The sequence below is a fragment of the Copidosoma floridanum genome, unplaced genomic scaffold (assembly GCF_036245765.1).
Source record: "Copidosoma floridanum isolate Cflo_tuat_1 unplaced genomic scaffold, Cflo_Japanese_pri ptg000013l, whole genome shotgun sequence".
NCBI lineage: Eukaryota > Metazoa > Arthropoda > Insecta > Hymenoptera > Encyrtidae > Copidosoma > Copidosoma floridanum.
Genome location: NW_028321890.1, coordinates 36270736 through 36297498, shown reverse-complemented (window position 1 = coordinate 36297498; position 26763 = coordinate 36270736). Strand labels below are relative to the sequence as shown.

Sequence of the window (26763 nt, the reverse complement as noted above, 5' to 3'; positions counted from 1 at the left end):
TCAGTTTATTTTTATAGCTTAATAGTTATAGTAAGAACATTAAACATTTTACATGGTTTCAACAGTTTTTATAATTTATGTATACCTAATTCTAAATTTCAGAGACTAATAACTTACAAGATTCAAAACAAGAACTTAGTGCTACTTGTAAAAAAATATATTTGTAGTGAAGTGGTAGTTTCTTTCGTATTGTTGAATTATTTCATGTTTTATCACAATGAGCCATTGGCATTCTTATTAGATACGTAGATGTTCAAATAAATTACACTTAAGATTAGTTAAGTAAGCTATTCAGTCTTTGTTTGTCAATAATTAAACGTGTTTTTAGATCTGATGAAAGTTAGGTAAAAGCCTTTCAAGAGTTTCCAACTCAGTTTTTAGAGCAGATCTTATGTCATCCAATTTTTCGTTGCCACTAAATTCTATTATATTTGAAGCTCTAGATACTTGAACTTCTTTTGAGTCTTTTTGAGCCCTCAAAAATTTAGAAGGACAACTTGTTGGTAATATCAAAGAAGATACATTGTTGTTTTTGAAAGACTTGATTTTCTTTCTTATTCTGTGCTTCAAAAGATAGATAAATTTTGATAACTCAGTTATAGTTTCATCAGTTTCAACTGTCTCTTTTTTTGTCAGCTCATCTATCACAGTATCCTAAAAATGTTGAGTGATATTAATAATCAAATTATCATTTGAATATGTAAAAGTTTCTGCTCATACCATCCATGTATAAAAAACATGATTTTTCTTGATCCACTTCATATAAGCATCCAACATTGATGCTGTTTTTTCCATTTCCTTAAGCTGCTTGGATTCTTTTGCATCATTGGTTTTATTTGTGACCAACTTTTTTACCAAAGCCATTTCAGACACACTCAAATGTGGCAGGCCACTTGTGGTGAGACTAGCTGCATGAACTCTAGTTGTCAGTCTTGCTTTTTCCATGCTCAATTCCGATATAGCTTTCAAATTAGAGCTCAACTTGTGAGCTTTGTGCAACAAGTTATTTACCACTTTCTCTACCGTAGACAGGTCTGCATCGTCGGATTCTTCTTTCTACGAGTACCAAAAGATAAAACATTAGTTTCAAGGAAGAGGCAACTGAAAAAACACACGGTATGGCCAGAAACTTACCTCTTCAACCTCTACTTTAGAAAATTCTCTTCCCAGAGGGGAATTCATCATCCTTAGTCTTACGACATTTTTAAGGACATCATACCTTACAATCAGCCAGGCTAGAGCCAGTAATAGAGTTCTACTTCCAGAATCGTTTGTAGTTTCCGAAAGACCATAAAATTGCAAAACCGGGTACTGCAAGTAAGACATTCTGAATTTCGTCCTTGTCACCACGCCTGGAATAAAATTATTAAATACTATGTAAATGTAGTGTACATTTTTTTAAGTTGTGCGAAAAAAATTAAGTTAACTAGTTAAAAAAGAAAACACAAAAAAAAAATACACACCAAAACGATCGAAATCGATAAACTCGTTCTTTAATTCTTTCAAAACAAAGTACGATAGTTTGTCTAATGTCGTCCAAAAGGCATCGATCTAACATTGAAAAAAAAAAATACAAAAAAGGCACAACAAATAACATAAATCATAAAAATGTAAAAAAAGTTGATAAAAGTCATGTTATAACCTCAATCCTCAAAACGAATGATTCGCATACTCACAACGTCGTCGTCGGTCTTGTCGTATTTGGCAATTCTGAAATGTTCGGGTGTTAATGGACTATCGACGGCATCGTGCAAACACTTGCATAGAATCGTAATTATTTCCTTTACGTCGATCATTTTGACTTTTTGATCATTTTGATGTTTGGAACTAAACTGCACGGCTGATGGTGGGTGACGGCAAGTTGTCACGTGTGTGCCGTGCGCCGTGCCGATGTCACGCATATTATATCCGTAGCCGATCGAGCGATCGGAGCTCAATAAAAATCTCATTTAAATATGTATATGATGGTCCCCAAAAAAACGAAATTTACGTTAAAAAAGTATTTTTGCCAATAATTGTCTTTGTATTAGTTATGCTTTTGATAAAAATTAAGATTCTTTGCAAACCACGTATTAGTCTTCTTCGAGGAAAAAAAAAAATACCAAAATTTGGAATAAAATTCTTTTAACGAGTTTTAACAACGTATGTATTATTTATCATTTAATTAGTATTCATCGGTTACATACGGTAAAACGATTTTTATATATGAAGTATGTATGAAGTATGTATGTATGAAGGGCGAGAGAAAAAATGTAGAATCAGTTCCCTTTGATGATCGATCGATCTGATGTACCTATTGGTTGACTCCCTAAAAATCTGTATGCAACAAGTAACGCAAAATTATATTAAAATTGTAAAATTTATTTTAAAACAGCATCATACAAGTATACGAGTGAATAAATAAATAACGTAATATTAGGCACATATATATTACAATAATTGACACAATTGACAATAGACTTGTCTGCGGTAAACTTAAAGCACTTGAGTGTCGCAATCCAACAAAAGGCACTTTATTAATCATCAAACGCCCAACACACTTTCAATGTCATGTACGATCTATCATTGTTGTCGTTTGCAATAATCACACGTGCGATCAAACGAGAGCATGTTGCCATAAAATTGTCACTGGCAAACGGTATAATCAGGCACTGTGATTAACGGGAGCACCGTTGGGGGTCTGCAACGCGGTGTCATCCAGCACGGACTCGACGACCCCGAAGGACGATATGAAGACGTTGAGTATGGTGACGAGGAAAATGGCAATGACGGTCCAGTTGTTGGCCCGGTTGGCCTTGCACATCTGGTCCTCGTGCAAGACGTTGTACCGGCTGTTCCAGATGAGCCCGATGCCCACGATCACCTGGAGGAAGAGGCTCAGGCTGATCATCACCAGCGAGGGGTAGTAGTACGGGTGCCGGCCGCTGTTCTGCAACACGTACCGGAACTGGTTCGCGTTCGCGGATATGAGGGCCAGGTCCATCATGCCCTGGGCTATGGTCTTCTTTTGCTGGTAGACGTTCACGTTTGTCGGCGATTCCACGCCACCCGGGAAAAAACCGCCCATCTGGTGGTGGCTATCGAGTCTCGGTGACGAGGGGCGCTGTTTTTTCGGTACAGAGCACATTCAACGTTAATTTATCTTTCTTCCTTGTTACTACTGATCAACTATTTTTTCATTCGTTACTACAAACTTTAATGGAATTTATTGATTTTAAATCCAAAACCAATACGTCAAAATACATTTTTTTTCAAAGTTAAAAATAGGGTGTAACATATATCTTTTACCAAAGTGATGACATACATGAGGTAGTGAAAAGGGACTTTTACATGAATAAAGTTTTATCGTGTAAATGGCAAGTCTGTCGAAATAATGTTGGGGGTGTGATCCGACTTTTCAATGCAGTAAAAAATGGTTGCAGCTTGGATTTAACAATAATAAATTATGATGGTTGTGCATCGATAAAAAAATTACCGAAAAATTCAGGGACGCTCCTCAATGTGGTTCAAGCGATTTTCTTAAAAACACAAAGCACTTGGGTTTGTTCACTCAGAAAATATTCCAACCTTAAAGTCTATCCAACATACGTCACATGATTACAATACGTAGACGAAATTTCATTTTTTTCTACACAATTTAAAATCGCATAAAATCTTTATTTATTATTATTATTATTAAAAAAAAAAAAAAAAAAAAAACACTGGAAAAAAAAAGATTCATCAAACGATTCTGCTAAGCGTCATAAAATGTGCTATTGCAGTAAGTAGGTTTATTTACTTTTGTTACCTATGGACAAACAAAAGGTAGATAGATTACAATACACCTCTTGGCTCGAACAAAGAATGCATTGCGGAACATCCCTGAACTTCTTAGTCACGTATACGTATATGTATAAAATAAATCGTCAAATCTAAATTTTAGCACATATATAATAAATAAATGGAAGCGAGTTCAATGATACATTTGCTTTTCAATACGATAAATTACAATTCAAGTTGAACCCCGTGGGAGGAAGTTTCGTTCCACGCGGTAACTTTTGCCATATCAGGCGACAACTGCCTGTCAATAGCGAAGGTGATAAATATCCATTTGTATTTTAATTCACACACGGGGAAGCAATAAATCTTCATTTACGTACATTATGAATTAACATTGAAACAAAGTCGCAATGAAAAATAAAAAAAAAAAGTTCAAAGTATCGAAAAGTAAGTACCACCGAGGCTGTCTCGTGGTCGAGTTCGTGGAGCAGTTCATCGTCAATGCCGCGGTAGTGATCGCGACCGTGGGCCTCGGACTCCTCGGGCTCGTACTCCACAGAGCGACGGTACCCCCTGTCCAAGTGTTTGTTGACGTTGTCCGTCTCCAGGAGATGCGGCTCCCCGATCGATGTCCCATCGGCCGGCTTCGCTTCGACCCTATGACTAACCCCGTCCTCGTCATTGCCACGCGCGCTCCTCAGATCTTCCATGTACAGGATCACCTTGCTCTCCTCTTTTTCCTTGTCCACTTTTGGACTAGACATTGTGTGCTTTTCTTATTAGAGTTGATTTAAATGTCTTCGTCTTCGTCTCGGGTACTTTTACTTCATTCAAATTTTGCTCGTTCAAACCAACCCATCACTCGTGCACAAGGAAAAATAAAATAAAATAAAAGACTTCCTTTATGCGTGTGTTGGCAATTAAGTGTCCGTTGTTAATTGTTTGTGATTCAGCCGTCCGAGCGAGCGGCGGAACAGTTTTATTGTGCTCAATCGTACGACGAGGACCAAGGAGCCCTTGAACATTTTCTTTCGCCAAATTTCACCGACACCTTTGGCAACTGTATATCCCATACGCTATAACGTGCTTGTAAAACGAATAAAAAAAAAATTTTTTTAAAAATTCACGCACATACGGATGAATCAGTCCTTTGTCGCTACGATAATGGCACCGATAACAATGTACCTGTGCGAGTTCATCGACGCCACTTGCACCCACCTCCCCCCGGCAATTGAATAATTAATATCTACGCACCCCAACAAAGTACGTACGACACCGAGAGAACGGCACTGCTCCACCTTGGCATCGATTCGCGAACTTCCATGCCATTGTACTTACTTGTTCTCTATGGAAATAAAGGCAAAAACACCGCGTGGATATAATATACGCGCTCCCATGGGTATAGTATACCCGCGGTACGACGAGGCTGACGGACAACTGATTCAGCCGCAACGGTAGCGCGGCTGGTTTATACGCGCAAAGTTGGCAAGTATATTGTTCCGTGCGAGACACTTTTACAGTTTCCCCTCTTTTCGCGCTCCGCAAGTGCGTGATGGGCCTTCATTCGGCTCGTGTACAAGTGCGCGCGAGACTCGCGCCGGACGATGTACCCTTGATCCACACACTTGGAGAGATTCACCTCGTGGTATACCTGAGGCTGAAAAACGTTCAAAATCTCAACATTTTTTTTTTCTTTTATCGGCCCATATTTCTTTGTTATACACTGGCTGGGTAATTTACGTATCTACAGTGAGTTTTCGCTGGAATATATATATCGCCGACCTTGCCGCCTGTGCGTTTGATAGCGAAAGTTGATAACTGCACGCACGCGCGATTTTTTTTTTTTTTTTTGATTTCCCACATTTCCTCAGCACGGTATATGGGTATTATATACACTGGTTGTTCTTCTTCAATCGTCGTGCATCAGAATGCATATAATTACAATTTTTTTTTTTCTTTTTTATTTTATCAAGTTATTTCTAACTTTTTTTTTTGTATTAGTTTGGGAAACTCCGTTTGACCCACAACGCAAAAAAAAAAAAAAACAAAAACAAAACCCATAAAATTTCTTAAAACCTTGCAAAAATCCTCTACATCCCAAAACGTAGGAAGATTGCGAAAAGTTTCGAAATTTCGCGAGCCACGCAACAACCCGTCGAGGGATGCGCAAACCAACCGGGTGATGGAAAAAATATGTATATACTCGACTCGACTGCATTACATTATAATATATTTCAACGGAAGCTCCAGTGAGGATTTTCCATTGCAGCGCTCACTCAAGACTATGCAAGAATAAGAATACTATTTTAATTGCACTAGTGATTCGGCTCTCACGCCTCGCTCACTTTTGCGCGTCAGTCAGTTGTTACGGGGCATACATTAATAATATAAGTACCAGCATCCGGTGTCCAGTAAAAGTTGCGTACATGCAAAAAAAAGGGTGAGAGTCAAGGTAACGCAAGAAAAAATCTATCGAGAGATGCTGATGATGATTCATCCATGCCGCGTATACAACAATGCTTGATTGCCATCTGCATATTATGTACACCAGCGCGCGTAATTAATGGCTTTTTTTCCTATACCCGCGATAAGACCGCCCGGTACATTTGTACGGTGTGTAGTAATCTATTTGTATGATTGTTTTTTTTTCTTATAATTTCGTTAATTTGAGAATTCGTGTGTTTAATCATGCGCAGCCCCAAAAACAGAAAATGCAACGACTGATAATAAAAAGTAAGCCAGTGAGCACAAATAGTATGCAGAGATGGGGGAGGAAAAAAAAAAAAAAATAGAAAAAACCGTGTCAGCAGTATCATCGTTATATACACGTATCCGTCAGCTGTTCCGTGCAGCAAACGGAAATGCTTGTACACACGCGAGTAAGTATATCCGCAAATTGATACGGGCCAATCTTTCAGGAACGACAAGACAGCCGACATCAACTCAACGCCGTTGTATATTATATACCGGGGCACAAAGGGGCGCATCGCAACGTACATATATACATTTGCACCGGCGAGTTGCAGCATCGTAGTCGTTCCAATTTCGTTAATCGCGCCAAAACACGCAATAACCAAACGGCCTTTTCTTTTTCATTTCTCTCGTTTATAGCTTCTTTTCGAGCTTCCGCGTGGGACAAATAATGTGCACTGCAGGCGTAACCAGCTGAGTATCGAACTATCCCGGCGGTCGTCAAGCAAACAACGCCGAGCCAAAGCCCCGGAGAGCTTTTTCCAGCTGGTCGAGTCGGGCGCGGGAGATCGAACGCGGTGCAAGCTCTTTGCGTGATCGGCTCCTTGTTTGTCATCAAATTTTTTTGTCAATATCAGCAACTACAAGATGCTGTCCATCCTTTTGGTATCCAGACCAATGCCCACATTAATTTCAATTTACAATTTGGGACCGGTAAAAATCCACGGTACAGCTTGCGCAGCGATGCGAAAGAACGCTTTCCGAGGTGTAAGGTAAGTACAAGCAAAACGATTGACTCTCCACCGCGAACTTTAAACAATAAAAAAAAAACCCCACGCGCAACCTCATTAGCACGCCGCGCTCGTACAATCTACAATACAAATGTATATAACGTATATATACGCATTAGCTTCCGCTCGACCGCACTAGCGGTCCGCAGCCACGAGTCGGCCCGTTATCAGTGAGCGGCGATCTCGAGCGCACAATAGATATTTATATAGCCGGTCGAGAGGAAGCCGTCATCTCCACGGGTCTCTGGTGATGCAGAGGAAGTGCTGCGCGCACTGCCCGGGGGACGTGACCCGCACAGGTGAGCCAGCGAGGGAGCACGCCTGCGAAGTGCCTGGTTACGTCACGGGCAGTCTCACCACCCAGCAGGAGGGCTCGTGCTTCGAGAGATTCGCCACGGCCAGGAAGTGCCACTCGGACAACCTGCAGCACCAGCCGATATTCACCGAGGGTCTGGAACAGATGCAGAACGACGCCTGCCGGTGCGAGGAGGATGTCAAGAGGTTGGTTGACGTGGAATGCCGTGTGCGAATAAGATGTTGGATCAGTTGCGATGCATTACAGACGGGGTGGTCATAGGGATCGGACGGGCCGCCAGTCGAGGGAGCTGAGTCGCGTGCACCGGTACGCGCCGGCTCTGGGCTGCAAGGAGCCCACGACTTACATGGACCTGGCGATCTGCTGGGAGACGCCGACCGATCCGTTGTACGAGCCCCGCAAAGCTGTCCACGTGGATGGTTCGGATGGCGGACCCGCGCCCGCTGTGTTCACCCTCGTGCAACACGAGCCCTCCCAGGTGGATCTCAGGGATGGCTGTATACCCGGCCGGAGCGGCAAGGACCGGCAACGATGCGGTGACGAGTGCGCCCACGTCCGGAAGGTCTTTTTTCAACCATGTTGTTATTTTACTTCCGTGCACCGATGCCCCGAGGTGTGCTAGGACGTGCGTATTGTTACTTTCGCAGGCGGACATGGAGGGTGACGAGCTGTGCCGCCACTTGGATTCCGTGAGCCTGTCGCCGGCCGGTGGGAAGAAGGTCGTGGCCCGGCCGCCTGTGGGCGCTGCGGCGCGCAAAAAGCGGGCCGAGTTTCTGCGTCACTGCGCGACGAACGTCGGCCACGAGCTGCCCAAAAAGACGTGCAAGGTGCGCTCGGCCTCCTGTCTGCAGAAGCGAGGCTGCACCGTCGTACGGGCGAAGAACAACGGCTTGGTGCCGACTCTCGACGCCGGTGGGAGGGCGCTGCAGATACCCAGGCCCCGGACGCCGTACGCTAGGCGGGCCTTTTGCATCGACACGCTGGCACCGCCCTTCAAGGTGGTCAACGGCTGCAGGGACGCTGACTTTCCGGAGCACTGGAGGCTCACGTCCGTCTACCAGCAGTCGTACAGGAACCCGAGGAAGATGCGCGAGGGACGCACCTTGATCCATTACGATAGGTCCTTCGTTTGACTCTCTTTTCGACCCTTTTGTTTTTTTTTGTTTTTTTTTTTCTTCGTTACGCGTCAAAGAGCTTATATATATATACGTATATGTTGTACGACGCAGGTGACGGTGCTGAGCATCGTTGGCGGTTTTTAAATTTTAATCCATTTGTTGTACTTTGTGCAACACTAGACACACTATTCACAATTATAATAATAAATAATAGAGATAATAATAATAATAATAATGCCATCGTTAAATTAGTACAAATGCTATATTGTAACTATGTATGAGTACCTAATTGAGCCTCGTTGAACGAAATAATCAATTTACCATTCGTGTACTTTTTTGTTACACAAATGTATAATGAATAAAGATGTAAGTAAATACACAAGCCAATGTGTCATCGCACATGACATGACAAATATACCTTATTTACTCCCTTCTGGTGGTTCTGATATTACTGATGTTGATGTAATTTGGGTTCGGATCCTCTAGACGGCAAATCTCGTCTAGTATGAGAGTCTTCTCCAGCCGCTCCAGAGCCACCTTTTGCAAACGGCTGAGCAGGTTTGGATAGGGTGCGATCACCTGCTGGAACGACTCGCGTGGCACGACGAGGATCTCGCAGGTCTCGATCGCAACGACGCTCGCCATTCGGTGCTCGTTCTCCATCACCAGGGCTATCTCGCCAAAGTACGAGCCGTCCTCCAGGTGGCACACCTTTGTTTTGCGCGTTAGTCAAGAAAAAGAATTCGAACTAAGCAAGTTACATCATGATCAGCCTCACTTCTTTTCCCAAACTCGTGTAAACCGCCACCGTGCCCGAACCGATGAAGAACAAGTGCTCGCCCTGGCTACCTGACTTGACGATCACATCGCTCGCCAAGTAGATTTCGGGCTTCACGTAGTTCACCAGCTGTATGACTGCCGATTCGGGCAGAAACTTGAACAGATCGACCGTCTCGAGAAGTTTCTTGTAGTTGTGGAAAACCAGTTGCTGCATTGAGATTCAAAACGGAAATTTAAGCGTGTGCTGTAAAGGAAAAAAAAAAAAACGCGTCATCTTACTTCTCGAAGGGGCTCGGACACTTGGTTGAGTATGTGCCTGTCGCGGTTAAAGTTCTTCTTGTACCAGTAGTTGCAGTAGACCATCAGTCTTTTTTGCGTGATGCGAGACAGTTCCTTATATTGCATGTACTCCTGCAGTTGTTGCACGAGCTTCAGGCGCTCTTTTTCGGAGGATTGGAAGGTCGACATGAGTTGCAAAAATTGAGCTGTGAATGATGGCAGATTGTATGCATATGCTTGTTTTGGGAAAAATACAAAATGACAAATAAGATATATGGCCTACAGAGCAAGTAAATGAATCCGATTTTGCCGAACACGGCCAGAACGAAATTCATTATCATGTCTTCCGTGGTCGTGACGGGCAGATAGTGGGACGAACTGACGAGCGATATCGTGGCGCGGTTGAGGCTTAGGATGTACTTTTTCAGCTTAGTGTCGCGCTTTCTCATGGCCTCGCTCATTATCCAGGACTTCCTGTTTTTTGTTTTAATTCTCATGTAAACGACTGGCCGAAAGAGCTTGGACGACAAACATGTGGTATACTGACGATAGCGTATCGTCGACCTCGTCGAACTCCATAACGAGCATGGGCACGTAGTAGACGAGGCAGGCTGACCAGTGCAGACTGACGATGATGATTATGGCGAGTTTCAGGACTTTGACCGTGTGAAAGGACAAGTGGTAGGCCTGAAACGTTGCTGAACATGTATATATCTTTCAAGGTAGAAAACAAAACACTTTCATACCTTGTGAAACTGGTTTATGTAGTCGATGAGATTCCTCATTCGGAATATTTTCACAAAGTTCATAGTCGAGCAGTACCAGTCGGCGTGCGTCTTCCCGTGCGCCAAGCTATCAAACACTTCGACCGGCACGGCGGACAGCAGGTCGAAGATGAAACGGCTCTTTATGTACTTTCTGCGCGAAACATATTTTAACATATATATTCACAACGAAGTAGATATTTATATTATGTGCGGTATATCGATGAAAAAGCCTCACGTGGACGCGATTTTCCGGTCCAAAAAGACGGTTTTGGTGCACTGTTCGTAGTAGCCCGTGAAAAAGTTCAGGGTTATGTCCATGATCAGAACGGCGTCGATGAAAAATATGTAGATCAAACTGTGCTGCTGGTCGTCGAAGAAGAAGGCGTTCAAAAAGGGCGTTATCACGAGGGCGACCAGCGTGAAGAAGGTCATCAGAATATCCCAAAAGTTCCTGGGGAACAAAAGTCACTTGTACTTTTTTTTATCGGTGTACCTGTAATGTACAATAGGGGCAGCGCACCTGAACGGACTGAACGGATGGACCATGTAGGGAAACTCCCGGAGGTGCTGGCTAATCTCGCGCCTGACGGCCGTGGTGCTCTTGAGGCAGGTCTGGGCGTAGTAGTGCGTGGTCGAGAGTATCCGTTGTCGTACGAGCCATCGCCTGACGTGACCGTAACAGCCGCTGTCACCCGCGTAAGCCTTGACCACGTCTTCCTCGGGCTCGACTTCGCAATCGTGTTTTACAACCGGCTCCTGTTGATCGGTTGACGGGCAATTGGCGCTGCGATCGTAAATGACACTCGAAACAACTCACCTTTTTATTTTGTGGCTCCAACTCGGGCACTAGGGCCATTAAATCCATCCTGATTAGTTTGGATTTTTCAATCAATCAAGGTCTTTCGTCGGGTACCCGCGACAGAGGGCGTTCAAATTTTCGCGCCACTATTTTGCAGACAGCGTCCCTTTTCTCCCTCTTTTTGCGATATCCTGCAGATTTGCAGATGAGAATAAGCCAGCGAATCGGAGAGCACATCAATACACCATTACATTTTGCATATATACATGTGGGTTGTGTGTATATATTTTGATAATTTCGGAAAATCGGTTGCAGAGCTTGATGGGGCTTACGGTATTATATTTATGGGCAGGGATTAAGTAGTGAAAAAAAGTGCTCAACTCTCTCTCTCCAAACACACGAGCAATGGAGCGCCGAGTTTATCATCTGCCGCCAGCGTGGGCGGCTCTATAAAACAGGACGCCACGAAGAACAGTTCTTACGTGGAGAGGAGAGATTCGAGATATGATGCTGCGACGGTGAACGACTGATTTATTTTTTTATTTTTTAACATACGCTCTTCGTTATTCAACGCGTCTGCAAGTTTCGGTTGGTTTCATTATCCTCGCGTCTGTTGGTCCTGTCACTCAGCATGAATTTGCCGGAGATAAAAATGTAAGTGTGCTAGGTTAAGTACAGATATACATATATACATTATAATTTTTTTTTTTACTTGTAAACAATTAGAGCTGATAACGGACGAAAACAAATGCTTATTGCTCGATTTTTACGCGCGACATGTCAATAGTGTCAATGAATTTTTTGTTTACTTTGTTGTTGCGCTTGATTTGTTGTTTATTGATTAATTAATTTTGTTTTTTAGGAAAACAACATTGCTGTTTATTTTCGCTACTTTCGTCGCCTTCACTTTGGCCGAGGATTATTACAAGTTGTTGGGCATCGATAGAACAGCTGATCAGCGAGATATCAGAAAGGCCTTTAAAAAATTGGCAGTGACAGAGCATCCGGACAAAAACACAGTAAGTTCTATGGAAGAATCACTTTAAAAAAAATTTTATATCCATGCGAGTTCATTGTGTTTGAAGAAACTGTTTGTTTTAGGATGACCCAAAAGCGCACGAAAAATTCGTTAAATTGACAACTGCTTACGAGGTATTAAAAGATCCAGACACGAGGAAAAAGTATGATCTGTACGGAGAAGAGGGCTTGGATGATTCCAAGAGACACGGCAATTACCACTCGTACACATATTATCAGAATAATTTTGGAATTTACGATGATGATCCTCAAATAGTGACTCTAAACAGACACGACTTTTGTACGTTTATCATCAGAAGCCAAATGATTATTTTTGTTTGTCGTTTACTCTTGTACTTAACTGGCTATGTATTTTTTTGCAGTTGAAAGTGTGCACGAATCAGAAAAAATGTGGTTTGTCAACTTTTACTCTCCACAATGTGGACAGTGTCATCATTTGGCTCCGGTTTGGAGAAAAGTTGCCAAAGATCTTGAAGGTGTTATCAGGGTTGGTGCTGTTAATTGTGAGGATGACTGGAATTTGTGCCATCAAGTTGGAATTCAATCGTATCCAAGTCTACTACATTATGCTCCGGTATTTATGTTTGTTTTAAAAAGTATTTAGCTCCTAAAATCTTGTTTACATATATATTCCTTTTTTAGAACTCCAAAAATGGTGTGAAATACAGAGGTGAACGGTCCTACGAAGCTATTATGCGGTTCGTGCTGGATAGAATAGATGTAGATATTCGTAAACTAAGCAAGTCTGCGTGGAAAAGAATAATGAAAGGTGAAGATTCAGCTGAGAGGCCCACCTTAGTATTTGTATGTAGTAAAAATCATTACTGTTTCTCACCAGATGAAAGATTGAGAGTGGCTGCTATTTTTGTATGTCCTTTATTTAATTAAAAATTAATCCATTCAATCCATTATACTGAAATTTTAGAACAAACGATCTAATACACCCAATAATTGTTTCAGCATCAAATGGTGGATGTCAAAACCTTCGACTGCAAGGACGATGATTGTAAAAATTCACTGCCTGACTACTCGTCTAGTGCTGTGTATTTCCCCATACGTAATAAATCTAAGTTTAAGCCTGTATACTTTGAAGATATTTTAGAAGTAGAAGATTTAGTTAAAAAAGTATTAGAGCAATTGCCGGAACCCAAGGATATCAGTGAAGATGAGCTGAATGTAAGTACAATTTATCTTTAATAACCGTAAGTTTCATTCTTCTATACTTACCTACCACTGATATATTTTTGTAGAATATTTTGGACGATTTAAGAGAGGATTCTAATGAAGGGTGGTTATTGTGCTTTTACATTGGACACGCGACAGATTTCGACGTCATGTTAAAACAACTGCCTGGAATACTAAAGGATGTTAATTTAGGTAAAAAAATTAATTGAAAAAATGTGTGGGATCAAATTCTAAATGACCGTTTTGTAATTTTGCAGCTAAAATAAACTGTGGAAGATACTCTCTTTTGTGCAAGAGTCTAAATGTGAATCATTATCCAGCTTACGGTATTTTGAAACCTGGTGGTGCATTTGAATTGAGTCATGGGAAAAATAGTATGAATGATTTAGCAAATTTCGCAAAGAATAGTTTGAAAGCGAAAAATGTATGGGCTCTTTCAGCCGATAAAATACATGATATACTTGGTGGTGAAAGTGGAGAAGCCTGGTTTTTAGATTGGTATGCCCCTTGGTGTCCGCCATGCATGCGTTTCCTTCCAGAAGTTCGTAAAGCTTCTCTACAGTTCGACTCGTCAGTATTACATTTTGGAACAATCGACTGCACAACACATTCCGAGATTTGCCGACAACATAACATTAAATCGTACCCCACAGCCATGCTGGTTAATGGCAGCCGTACACATCGCTTCTCTTCCCAAAAAACTGCAACCGGTATAGTGGAATTCATTAACGAAGCCATTAGTCCTACAGGTATTGATTTTGACTTTGAATTTAGAACAATGTAAAAAAAAGTTCTGGTATCATTGATTAAAATGTTTTCAGTCTTTCATTTGAATTCCGACAACTTCAAAAAACTGTCAAAGAAGAAGTCCAAGCATTTGTGGGTCGTGGATTATTTTGCTCCTTGGTGTGGTCCATGCCAACAGCTTGCTCCGGAATGGGTTTCTGTGGCAAAGGTGCTGAAGCCTCTTTCATTTGTGAAAGTCGCTAGCATCGATTGTGAAGAAGAAAGATCGTTGTGTCAAGCTCAAAATATTCGTAGTTATCCAACAATTAGGCTATACCCACTGGGTAACGAAGGTTTGAGTTCCGTAGCGTAAGTATTATTATTATTATTATTATCATTATTTATTGTAAAAAATTAATATTTAATTAACCATTTTAAATTTAAATTTGTAGAATATATAACAACGGTCAAAGAGACGACACATCACTTCTAAGGTGGATAGTTCAATTTCTTCCTGTAAAGGTTCAAAATTTAAACGAGAACAACATAAAAAAATCTGTATTAAAGACTGAGGAAGCCGTGGTGGTAGATTATTTTGCCCCATGGTGCAGTCACTGCATTGTTATGGAGCCGCACTTTGCTATCGCCGCACAGGTGAGTTTATTTTTTAAAGGGCCGTGATTGAAAACTGTACGAAAAGCTTCCCACTACAATTTTGTACTTATGAAATGTTTCAGCTGCTAGAAGGTAAAGTGCGTTTTGCAAAAGTGAACTGTGACCATTACCGAAAACTGTGCGAAGAATCAGGCGTACGAGCTTATCCTACGCTAAAACTGTACTCCACGAGACAACATCGCAAGAGCTTGAAAGATGGAATAAAATTGGAAAGCTCGACTGCCGAAACTATAAGGGACGAAATATTGAAAATGCTTCAACAAAAAATTAGTTACAATGACGTGGATCATGATGAGTTGTAACGAACAAGTGAACTAGGTGCCTTATAATCTTAAGAGAATAGGGATTTTAATTATAGTTGAATTTGTTGCAAATGACTTTTACTTAACTTGTTCTCTCATCGGTAGATTTGTTTTATTAAGTAAAATTTATTTTATGTACATAACTATACATATGAATAACGTTATGCATTTCTCATTACGCAACATTTAACATAATAATTGACTTGTCATTCACTATTCTCTTATAAATTTTAGCCAATTATTTCAATGGAACTAGAGACAATGACTCAAAACCGGCCAAAGTTTGCGTAAATCTGCTAATGATACTTTAAACTAATTATTGTGATATGTGCGCAATTTTCGAATGTATTTACAACATTCGCTCTTCCGTAATATACAATTTTTGTATAATATTTAATATATAACTTTTCAGATAGACGAAGTTTAGTTTAGCTTGAAAAACTTTTAGATGAACTTATTGCACAACAATATTCATGATTTTTTTTTTTTTTTTTTTTTTCTTGACAATTTTTTACGAACAAAGGACCACAAATGATTTATTTTATACTAAAACAGTTTTTTTTGTTTATACATAACTTTTATCTAGGTATATACTCTAACGCTTCGATGGAACAAAATTAATCGATCAAAATTAGTTATACGATGTGTAAAAGAAAAAAAAAAAAAAAAACAATAAAATTACTAAAATTCTAATAATAAAAAAAATTGTCTCTGTTGTACCTTTTGCATCTATTGCGACTCACACCGAGTGATATCACCGGTGTTATTTTTCGGGGAAACTGCAGACATCTCGCGAATCGAGCTAAATCCAGCGTAGGGAAATTCAGAGCGTACACTCTCCTATTTTATACTTTGCGCTCATTATCTTCCAAGTATAGCCGCGAGAGAGAAGAGCTCTCGTTTTCCCGCAAATTGGCTACCTACACCTACATTGCGGAATAGAAAGAAAAACGATTGCTGCGTCATTTCTACATCTGCAACGTGAACAAAACAAAATCATCCGTCAACTTTTTTCCCGAAAAACGCACCGAGTTAAAAGAGAAACTTTGCCCACACCCAAAGAGCGTGCTTGTGTATAAATGCGTGAACAATGATAGCTTTCCTCCCGCTCATGCGCGGGCGGAGGTATACCGATCTACCGATTTTTTTTCTCCACCAAACGAGTTATGTAAAGCAACCGATTGTACCGTCATTTGATGTTTCAGGAACTTGGGGAAGACAAACAACAATAAATCAGGCGCCCAAGAAGAAGTTTCAAAGAGCCCCTCCCACGTCATAAAAGGACCCCATCCGAGTCTCTCCACACATTACATAAAGTGAGTACGACCAGGTGAGCGTTCCTTTCTTTAATCCCTCTCTCTCTCTCTCTTTAGCTCCGTGTCTCTCACCTGGCGACTGCCTCCTCCTGCGTCCCAAGAGAGAGCGCCATTTTGGCATATCGGCGTCCCATCCGCGATGAGCCGCGTCCTCTGAAAACCTGCTCGCGAAGACGTACACCGAGCGCGCTCCCACAGGAGAACATCAGTGTACCCGCGAAAGAGGAGGAGGTTTGTACATATATATACACGTCCGAGCGTTGCGCGTGTATATTTATAAAAGAGTGGCGGCCGGGGAGAGGAGGAAAATCGGGCAGCGCATAATATACTCGCGGGGAAAGCCCCGTTACGGCTCAGTCGACGACGACTTGGCGGCGAAAGATGAGCATCGGTCCCATCGGCGCCGCCCGCAAACATTGAGATCCCGTCGGTCGTGTTGGCCGCGCGCGCGTGCGTGTGTGTGTTGATCCTCGTACTTTGTTTTGTGTGCGTCTGCGGCGTGAAGCTCGGCTTTTTCGAGCTCGTGCTCCTCATCCTGTTGCTCTGCGAGGTACTGCCCGTTTGAGGGCGCAGAGAAATCGGCTGACATATTATATATACGTGTGTGTGTATATACACCGATGGACGTGAGTTAGGATTACCACACGAGAGCCAAAAGGGTCTCCGCGCAGGAGGACAGGTGAGTACTCGATACCTCTCTTGTGGCTCTGTTTCGAAGGTTTTTTTTTTTTTTTTTTCCTTGAAAGCGCGTACCGATACCGATCGCCCAAGAAAAAATTCTCACATGTTACGCGCTAGGATACACGTAAGCGTGCAAATTGTGCAATTGTTACGGGAAAAAGGCTATCTCATTTGCCACCGCGTACGAAAGATCGCGGAGAAAGTACGTGTGTTATCGGAAGGAAACCATCGACACACATCCTTTTTTCGCTTCGGCCGGTTACGAGACTTGCAACGTTCCGTTCGATAAATATTCATCCGATACCGGTTACTTTGAACGTACACGATTTGCATTTCCATTGCCTTTTTTTTTCCTCGTGCAATTGCTCGAATACCTGTACGCTGTCAAAGTTACAGTGTATAACCGAAAAAACCAATGACGATCCCCAAAGGTGTGGGATCGGTTTTGTCTGACAAGTAACATGTGCTCGCGGTATGCACTATATATAACAGAAACAGCGAACAATGGGTACATGTATAAGTACACGTTGGAATGCAAATGCTGCCATGTACTCTCGATGTGAGTTCTTATCGGCTTTCGTTGTGATACGTCCACAGAGAGGGAGGACAAGAAAGACGCAGAGAGAAGGAGCAGCAGCAAGTACCTGTATATCTTGCTTGTAAAAAAAAAAAAAAAAAAAAAAAAAAAAAGAAGAAGATGGGCTCGAAGGTAGAGTACGTCGAGTCGTCGCACATGTACGCGACGAACTACATAAGGAATTCGAGGGCCATCGGGGTGCTGTGGGGCATATTCACCATATGTTACGCGATAATAGGCGTCGTGGCCTTCATCACGCCCGAGTGGCTCGGCGATCTCCAGCACGAGAATCCTGGCAGGTTCGGCCTGTGGATGAGGTGCAGCTTCGGCGGAACTGGTAATTACGTCACTATTGTACTCGTGCGCACAACATCAGATTTTATTATTTATATATACATTTTTTTTTTTTTTTTTTTTATATTATAGTGTACTGACCTACTATGGGTATGTACACTTTTCTTTCCTTTTGTTCATTGAATCATTTTTTACATTGTCTTTTTGCATATCGTTACATCATATCATTATAAACATTTATCTTATTTTTTCGCTGTCATTACATGTCTTTTTCATATTCGCTTGTATGTTTGTATCTATATATCTCCCCGGTCACGCAGTATTTTTTATTTTTATCTTAAAATTAAGCCTTATCCCTAAGTCGGTTTCATGGATTTAATACCTGGCAAGAACCATCAGAAAAAATCTGAGTGCCCCGACCGGGAATCGAACCCACGACCCCTCGAGAGCTGTGTTGTTTCGGTTTTATATACATACATTGGAGGTATGGTTACTCGGATTAGGGTCAAGATCGGTACAGAGCCAAGAGGGTGGTGAACGTTAATTCGTGGTCTGTTGTCTTGCGAGATTTTATTATTCAAATTTATGGCTTATTTCGACGGTAATCGCGCTTTTCGATATTTGATTTTTATGACGCGGTGCTTGGGAAAGTTTTCCTTTTCAACCGCACGACTGAAAGACAAATTATCCGTTTCGAGTTTCGTGAGCCTGCACAACGTATATTTTTACAACCACCTCGTTGCTATTTTTTTTTTTTTCTTTTCTTTTTATGCTTATTTACATAGTGATTTGTCTTGCGAATAAAAAATAAATAAGATTTACGGACTGTGGTATCGGAAAAAAATGACTTTCCCCAGATCGTAAAATCATAAGGAACTCCTCGATGATCACGTCGAATGTTGGTTTTCTTTTGCATCTCTCTTTTATTGTGCCAGAGAAAACCACCGACAGTCCATTTGGCAAAATGTACTCTCTCTACCGATTATTTTTCAAATGTTTCGCTACTAAATTTAATTTTTACTTTAACGCGTATTTTTGTACTACCGGAAACAATTATTTGTTTTTCAACTAATACCGCACCTCGTGATTTTTATTTTGCTGTTACAGTTATTTTTCGCTTCTCATGCAAAATTGGTCAACACCAACAGACGTCTATTTTTTGTCTACTCGTTATGACTCACGGTTTTTCTATAGTTGTTTTTTTTTTTTAACATGGTTTTGATGAACAAATTATTTCAAAACCGACAAGAAAGTTATTTTTTGTGCCCCAGAAAAAAAAAAAAAAAAAAGCAAGAGAAAAGTATTTACCTCAAATCGGTAAAAAGCCCCGTGAGGTATATGGTACGATTTTTCACTCCAAACCCATTAAAAAACGCATCACGAGAGAAGATGAAAAAAAAGCAACCCAACAATCTCACCGTTCCGCGTACAATGTGCACTTTCAGCCGAACTGGTCGAGGAGTGCGTGGGCCGGCTCGACGACCTGTCGTCGATTTCCAACGTGCCATTCCGAACTAGCACGATCCTCGTGGCGATAGCCGTGGTCATAGCTCTCGCCTCGATCTGCGCCATGATGCTCTTCTTCTTCTGCCAGACGACCACTGTTTTCTACATTTGCGGCTGGATGCAGGTTATTTCCGGTAAGCTACATTTTTCTTTCCTTTTTTTCTCTCAATCCCAGTTGTCGTACACCGATCATTTGTCCTTTGCGTGTATATATTATATTATAATATACTCACCTCCTGGGAAAAGCTCCCCTATACTACACACTTACATGGAATAGGAGACTGCAGAGTGGGGGGTAAACTTTTTTTTGCCATGTTCCTCGAAATTGTTAGATCGCACGATTTCCCCCGTATAGTATACACATTACACTCGGAAAAAAGTGTTTGTCCAACGTACAAGCGAGAAATAACGCCGCGAACGTAAAATCGAATTGAACGGCCCTGCAACAACGATCATTGTTCAATTTTACACTTCAGTTCGCACACTGTTTCGTAACCAATGTGTATAGTTTACACGGTTCGCCAAACAACTGCGTTTATAGAGAGACGATGGGGTATACACATAGTTTGCCGATCGGAGAAATTGTTCGATCTGACGCGCGCCAGAGCCGGTGTGCTTTTCTTAGCACCGTGGAAAACTATATACATGTAGCGCGGGGAGTCGTGTTTTCACTATATAGGAGCGAAAACATTGGAGCTGTATGGACTGCAGACGTGCGTGGACGAAGGGGAGGCAAAAGATCAACAAACGCGCGAGAAAGCCGAAAAGTATATAACAACCATATTGAGGCACCGACCGGTGTTTTCGCTTCGATCGCGTAAACAAAAATCGGTATGTATATACGCGAAAAAAAAGTAAAACCTTGAGAAAATCGATCCGCGGAAATGGTGATGCAGTTTTTGTCGTTAGAAAGTCCACTAGCACCCCCCCCCCTCCCGAGTATATAGGCGATGGGCCGATTCCGCGAGTGAATAAATCACCGACGAAACGCCGAAAGTGAGTAGGTACATATATATATATATCGGAAGCGTCCGAGTCACGGTGAGTTTGCGAAAGTGGCGGAAAGTGGCGGTTTTCGTCCTCTAACTGCAGGTTGGTTGTTTCGAAAGGCGGGTAACGACCATCACCGGTAGCTGTATAGGTGTACTAACAAAGTGGGTTGCAATTGGGCCGAGTAGTACTATATTATCATTTAGTTGTTGCGTACTAGCAAAATCAAGTGTTTTTACGACGAAAATGACGCCGTGGACGACAAATTCGTGTTCGGCCAAGTGAGCGCCAAGCGGAGAAAACATGACAATTGATTATGGCAATTATAGTTACGTAATCCAAGTACACGTCCTGTACACGTAATGGAAAGGAGGAGAAATGTTGGGGCAGGGGTTGGATCTACCATTGTTTCGAGCAGAGGAGAACGTCACGAACCTTTTTATTTTCGTGACTGACTCGTGAACATTTTTTATAGAATAGCCACTGCAACTAATTTTATGGTTCAAGTGGATAATGAACTAGACCATCGGATCTTAAATTTTATTTAAAATGGTTTGGTTAACATTTAAAGACTCTGCACCTGAGACGACGATGATATAGTTTAAAAACAGGATACGCAGCAAAAGAAACCATCGCCTTGACAATAATCGCTCGTACATCTATAATCTTCGCTACATTTGCCTTTTAATTTTTGTTTCCCGACTCGATTTTTTTTTTATTTCTCAAAAGGTATCATCGAAGGGAAGCTCGAGGGAATGTTAACAAACCATTCGAGACCGACAATTTGCGGGACGTGAAAAATATCTAGACATTGAATTTTTTTTTTTTTTTTTCCATCCTCGCATACCTACTCGACGTTTGTCAACGTAGACGGGGATAGAAGAAGGGGACGCGCAAAAAATTGAGCTAGAAATATACGCGCGGGCAATTAGCAGGTTTCTCAGAGCTGGGCACGAAAAAGGAAGCGGGCACTCAGCGGGAAGTGATTATTGCATATACGCGCCAGCGCTGCTGTGTCTTGTAAGTGCACATATATGTGTTTCATGTTTTGTGAAACTTCCTATAGGTATGTATAGGTATACTTACTTGCCGCGCCATTGGAACTTTACGGTAAAAAAAATAGATGACGGGCTCGCTGAGGCGGCAGGGTACAGCGGACCAATTAACGCGCGATTTCCCATTGGGGGCGCGGAAAAAATTTGTATCTTTACTTGTACGCATTTGTATCTCTAATTTTTTTTTTTTTTTTTTCCATACCTTGAAATTAGTAAAAATCACTTTTTTCTTACGATATTCACGCTTTCGATCGATAAACATTTTTTCATGATTGCTCGGCTTGTACAGTCAGAGTACTTTTTTACGGACATATTCACGTATATCAGTACCATAAATTACAATAAATACCGCAATCCTTGGTACGTTTCATTATTTCACTTTCGATCGTTCACGCGTGTAATCATACACGAGCCAGTCGTCCGATTTCATGCAAGTAATAAAACATCGGTAACGTAAGAAGCAAAGAGAAAAAAAAAGAAAAATATTAATTTGCGGTACATACGTGTCCGTGCGACGTAAACACGTGGATACTATACGATTCGCGCTCTTGGAAAGCTAAAACCCGCGAATTTTTCTTCCCAGCTCGTATGGAAAATAATACTGTATATATACCGCGCGGATAAGCTATGTTTTTCCTATAAGTATTGCTTTATTGCTAGCGTAATATACGCGCAACTTTCTACCAATTTTTCCGATATGAATTACCATGTTTGCGTACGCGAAACTTATTTTTAATTGATGACCGGCAAACTGAGTGTTTTCCGAAACGACGAAAAACAAAAAAACAAAAAAGAAAAAAAAACGCGGAAAAAATCAAGTATAACGTGCGTTCGGAGACGACAACGAGGACGCTGGCACAAAATGAACCGTTACGGAGATGAGGTCGCTACGACGCTCCTGTATAATGTATATATAGTCATACGTGCAACGCGTGTTATTAATACCGCTCTCGAATTTCACGTCTGCGTATAAGGTACATCTCGTTGGTGACACTCATCCAATGCGCGACTCTCGCTGTGATATACCCCATGGCTTTTCATTGGGAAATTATTGGTCGGACATGGAAAAAAATTTTGCAAAAATCGACTGGTCGTTCAATCACATTTTTCGCCCATCTCGATATTTAATTGTTTGACTTCACGCGGTCTTTGTAACAATCACGCGACCAAATTGATATTTCAGCGGTATGCACCTATATCCGTGTACATGTATACAAGGATTGGCCGGTCACGTCGTGTCTATGTACATAATTAATCGAAGCGACGTGACTGCGATTTCGAGTCTTGCAACGAGAGGCTCGTCAAATTAATATAGATACCGGGACTTTTTTTTCCTTCTTCCGCCCTTTTGTTAACGAAAAACGTGACCACACAACGAGCGAAACTTGATCGGTAAGAAAAAGAAAAAAAAAAAAAAAAAAAAAGTATAAAATCAACGAACCGTTTGTTGACGTGCCGAAAAGTAAAAACACGTCTCGCGCAGACGCGATTCTCACACGGTGGGAATAAATCGGTATGAGTACAATTATCAGCTCGATAGATCGTTGCGTTGTGCAATCAATAAGTAGGTACACATGGGTATATATAAGGTTGTACATAGCAATAAAGCCAAAGGGAGGACTCATTGCGATCGGCCGGTCTCTCTAATTATCGCGCGAAAAGATCGGCCGCGGCTACATGTACCGATGTGTATTGTAGGTACATAAGAAGTTATTCAACGCTCGACTAACGAAAGATAGAAAGATACATGTACGGAGGGGTAGAGTTGCACCCGCTCTCGCTTTTATATACGCAAACACGTTCACTTAGGGGGGGACTAAGGCGCTCCCCCGTGACCCAAACCCATGTAAGTATTGGCTTATATTACATACGTGCTCGCGCACACATATTATCACGTGCGCGGAATCCGGGCTGGAACGGCTAATTTTAAAGCCTCTGGTAGCGCTGATTCACTCGCCGACTCTCTTTATCTCCTTTCCGTATATATACATATACGTGTATGGGTACGTTTGCTTCTCTCCCTCCCCCTTTATCTTCGTGCATGTGAAATGTATAATTTGTACACGCTTACTTTTGGTACATAGGTACCTACAATTCGCTGATGGTGAGTGAAAGTCTTCTCTCTCTGTTGTCTTTGTTTCGAAAAATGATATACCCACCAATAGACATAAAAGCTCACGATGCATAATCATCTCGAAAGGGGAGAGCTTTTCCCTAAACGATCGTGTAATATCTCCCAACTAAAATCGGTTGTTGTTAAACTCGATTCTTTTTTGTTTTTCTTCTCATTTTCAACGCAGTGCCCGCGATTCGCGTTCTCACGCTTATACTTAACGCGCGCCAAAACAAACGAGTGAAAATAAAACGGGCACGGAGAGAGAGAGAGAGAAAACAGGTGGCCCACCCCCCGTTGGATTCCTCGAGAGTTAACAAAAGTTACTGAAACGTAGTACTTATTGTATACGGTGTAGGTGAGCGAATGCTCATATAATATTACACTTACTTCATTCATATACCTAAAAGGAGCAAAAGTTGGTATAGGTACAATCTTTGGCGTTTGGCCCGACTATCGCGCGCAGTGCACCTTTTTTCTCCCTCGCTCTCGCACACGAGGCGAACGCGCTTTTACAGTTAAGTACATGGAAAAGTATAAAAGTAACCAAGTGTAGCGTTGGACTGCCACGCGTGTGTTGTATATATGTGGGTAAGGTATACCCATCAGCGTTGGATAGGTATACCTTTCACTGGCCGCGACCTCGCCTACTTACATACCTACCTTCCCTCCCCCTCCGCTTGTACAGCCGAATACGTATTACACGCGCAGCTGCACCCTTTTCATACATATTGGGTTTAAGTGTGCCTAACCACCGGTAAAATACCTCCTCACCATGGGAAAGGTCAAATGGGCCTTTTTGGTAATTTTTCACGGGTGGCTTTCGATACTTACGATTTTTTTTTTCTTTCACAGCTGTTTGCATGGCCATCGGAGTCTGCGTCTATCCCCTTGGATGGGATTCTCCGCACATTCGCGCCGTTTGTGGAGCCTCGGCTTCGAGGTATGTTCTATATAGTTGCACTTAAATTTTAATGCCAGATTCTGGATCCAAGCCGAGGTTATTTGTATGCAAGTGCCAAAAACTGATTATCCAGTTGGTTCGACTGTCGATTGATTGACTCGTTAATGCGGTGGTATATCAAACGTTGAAATTTTACTTCCACTTTTTTGTGAAAAAATTTTATTCGTTGAGTTTTAAAAGCAAGATTTGAGGCTCAAAAGAGTCCTTCGCCTTGAAGCTACGGACCCTAAAAACAGAATTTTTTTTTTATTCTTTACTCATCAAAATGACTTGAATTCTCTAAAATAAAAAAATACTCATTTCGCGAAAATATCAATCTTCAAGAGTTCATGTGCATGTAATTATTCTAGATGGTAATTTTTTGTATTCATTCGAGTGTATCGAGTAAAACGATCGACCTTGTCCCACAGGTACAACCCAGGGGCGTGCGCCGTGCGATGGGCCATACCCTTGGCGGCCATCGCGGCCCTCGACGCCGCAACCCTGGCCGCGCTCGCCTTCATCTTGGCCTCGAGGCACGTGAAACTACAGCCGGAGCCCTTCAACAACGGATCCCTGTACAAAGGTGACGCCAACAAACCACGACACATACCGACAAAACCTCTCGCGTGGCCATTTGTTTTTTTTGCTCAATATGAAATTTCCGCAGGTGAGGTGAACCCGGGCTACGTGAACGAGGCGCAGAGCATCGCTGGCTCGCGCAAGTCCCTGTCGCTGAGGCCGGTCCTCCTTGTGGCCCCGCCGGACCAGGACCGCTACAGCGAGCTCTCCCGGGCAAAGTCGCACTCGCACCACAGTCTGTTTGCCGCCTCGCAGTCGCACCCCCTACACGCCATGTCCAACAACACGCTCAACCACTCGCAACACAACTTCCAGCTCTGATCGGCGGGACCTTTTTTTTTTTTTTTTTTCCATTTTTCTTCTTCTTCTTTGTATAAGTTTACTCAACTGCACTGCCAGAACGGGAGACTCGGCGCCCGCGAGCTTTTATCTGTGCGTTGCGTCTTTCTTTGTTGTGATCAGCGTTGAAATGCCCCCAGTGTTTCGAGTATTATGTATTCTATAGAGTATAAATTTCGCGATGCAATGTGCGCCTAATATTTAAACTGTTGCGTGTCTTTTCGTAAATTGCTTGGATACATTTGATTTTTTTTTTTTTTTTTTTGCAAACTAACATTTTTTTGAGCTTTAACTTTATTTTTTCTCTACGTTTTATTATTCACGAGTCCGCGGGAGTAAATAGTTCGAATTTACTCTTGCAGAAAAAAAAAAAAAATCCGTTGTCTCTAAGCGTAGATTTTTGTATACTTGAGTACATATTTGTATATTCAACACTATTATGTTTTGACTTTGAATAAATAGAAAGTAAGTGATTTACGTTTGATGATTGGTGTGTTACAAATCGACTGAATGGTGTGAAACAATATTGTTACTTGTTGAGAGTGATTGGACGGAGCTCTTGGGAGCGCCAATTTTTTTATACAAGTGTTTTTTTTTTTTTTTTTTTTTTTTTTTAATTTTTAATGCATAATAGGATGAAAAAAGTGTTTTCTATGTATTTTGTACGATTTTAAAATATTGCCCTTTATCTGTAGCGTTACTGTATTTATACATAAAATTTATACCGTAAAATAAAGTAAAAGTGTCGTTTTGATCAATTATTCCTACTTTTCATAAAATATGTCATACATTTGGGATATAAGATATGAAAGAATTTTTTTTGCTTGCCAGTAGCTGAGAATTTACAAGTAAACGGTATATATACGATGTATTTAATAATGATATGTTTTTAAATATTTGAAACATTTTTTTATAAATTTGAAATATCTGCTTTGATAAAGGATCAGAAATTCCACAATCTTTTTTAAACGATAGAAAGTTTCGGCTGTAACAAAATTATACTTTGATTTTTTAAATGATGAAATAAACAAACGAAAAATTTATAAGTTTTTGACGAACATGTATACATTTTCTTGCTTATCTCAATTTTACGACACGGAAGTCATGAGCCGCAATAATTTTACACAAATTAATTTTTCAT

At 41.4% G+C, this 26763-nt stretch overlaps 6 protein-coding genes across 7 annotated transcripts; 3 read left to right on the top strand and 3 right to left on the bottom strand.

Moving 5' to 3' along the window:
- Positions 1–183: 183 nt before the first annotated feature.
- LOC106646766 (uncharacterized) lies at positions 184–1850 on the bottom strand. The gene is made up of 5 exons (XM_089591451.1): positions 1677–1850; positions 1464–1551; positions 1135–1352; positions 721–1056; positions 184–654 (listed from the first exon to the last, which is right to left on the bottom strand). Exons 1-5 carry the CDS (start codon positions 1794–1796, stop codon positions 325–327), a joined length of 1092 nt encoding a protein of 363 aa, XP_089447577.1. The 5' UTR covers positions 1797–1850; the 3' UTR covers positions 184–324.
- A 760-nt stretch (positions 1851–2610) lies between these two features.
- LOC106646765 (uncharacterized) lies at positions 2611–4604 on the bottom strand. Its single transcript, XM_014362885.2, has 2 exons — positions 4215–4604; positions 2611–3103 (listed from the first exon to the last, which is right to left on the bottom strand). The coding sequence occupies exons 1-2, from the start codon at positions 4521–4523 to the stop codon at positions 2645–2647; spliced, it is 768 nt and encodes a 255-aa protein (XP_014218371.2). The 5' UTR covers positions 4524–4604; the 3' UTR covers positions 2611–2644.
- A 2415-nt stretch (positions 4605–7019) lies between these two features.
- LOC106646763 (uncharacterized) lies at positions 7020–8725 on the top strand. The gene is made up of 4 exons (XM_089591556.1): positions 7020–7223; positions 7361–7764; positions 7838–8170; positions 8205–8725. The coding sequence occupies exons 2-4, from the start codon at positions 7492–7494 to the stop codon at positions 8688–8690; spliced, it is 1092 nt and encodes a 363-aa protein (XP_089447682.1). The 5' UTR covers positions 7020–7223; positions 7361–7491; the 3' UTR covers positions 8691–8725.
- Positions 8726–9098: 373 nt separating this feature from the next.
- On the bottom strand, positions 9099–11366 carry LOC106646762 (potassium/sodium hyperpolarization-activated cyclic nucleotide-gated channel 1). The gene is made up of 9 exons (XM_014362883.2): positions 11319–11366; positions 11022–11257; positions 10737–10952; positions 10481–10652; positions 10282–10421; positions 10018–10208; positions 9735–9940; positions 9454–9663; positions 9099–9386 (listed from the first exon to the last, which is right to left on the bottom strand). Exons 1-9 carry the CDS (start codon positions 11364–11366, stop codon positions 9099–9101), a joined length of 1707 nt encoding a protein of 568 aa, XP_014218369.2.
- Positions 11367–11578: 212 nt separating this feature from the next.
- On the top strand, positions 11579–15714 carry LOC106646761 (endoplasmic reticulum disulfide reductase DNAJC10-like). 2 transcript variants are annotated; one of them, XM_089591040.1, is made up of 11 exons: positions 11579–11954; positions 12163–12319; positions 12402–12618; positions 12701–12912; positions 12981–13142; positions 13299–13514; positions 13589–13715; positions 13781–14272; positions 14345–14618; positions 14702–14903; positions 14987–15714. In XM_089591040.1, exons 1-11 carry the CDS (start codon positions 11932–11934, stop codon positions 15224–15226), a joined length of 2322 nt encoding a protein of 773 aa, XP_089447166.1. In that variant the 5' UTR covers positions 11579–11931; the 3' UTR covers positions 15227–15714. The 2 variants fall into 2 exon arrangements, with proteins under 2 accessions (XP_089447166.1, XP_014218368.2); XM_014362882.2 differs by having other exon boundaries at positions 12981–13205.
- Positions 15715–17833: 2119 nt separating this feature from the next.
- Lhfpl (LHFPL tetraspan subfamily member 5 protein) lies at positions 17834–25623 on the top strand. The gene is made up of 5 exons (XM_014362992.2): positions 17834–18137; positions 19540–19734; positions 24614–24701; positions 25133–25287; positions 25372–25623. The coding sequence occupies exons 1-5, from the start codon at positions 17921–17923 to the stop codon at positions 25602–25604; spliced, it is 888 nt and encodes a 295-aa protein (XP_014218478.2). The 5' UTR covers positions 17834–17920; the 3' UTR covers positions 25605–25623.
- Positions 25624–26763: the final 1140 nt, after the last annotated feature.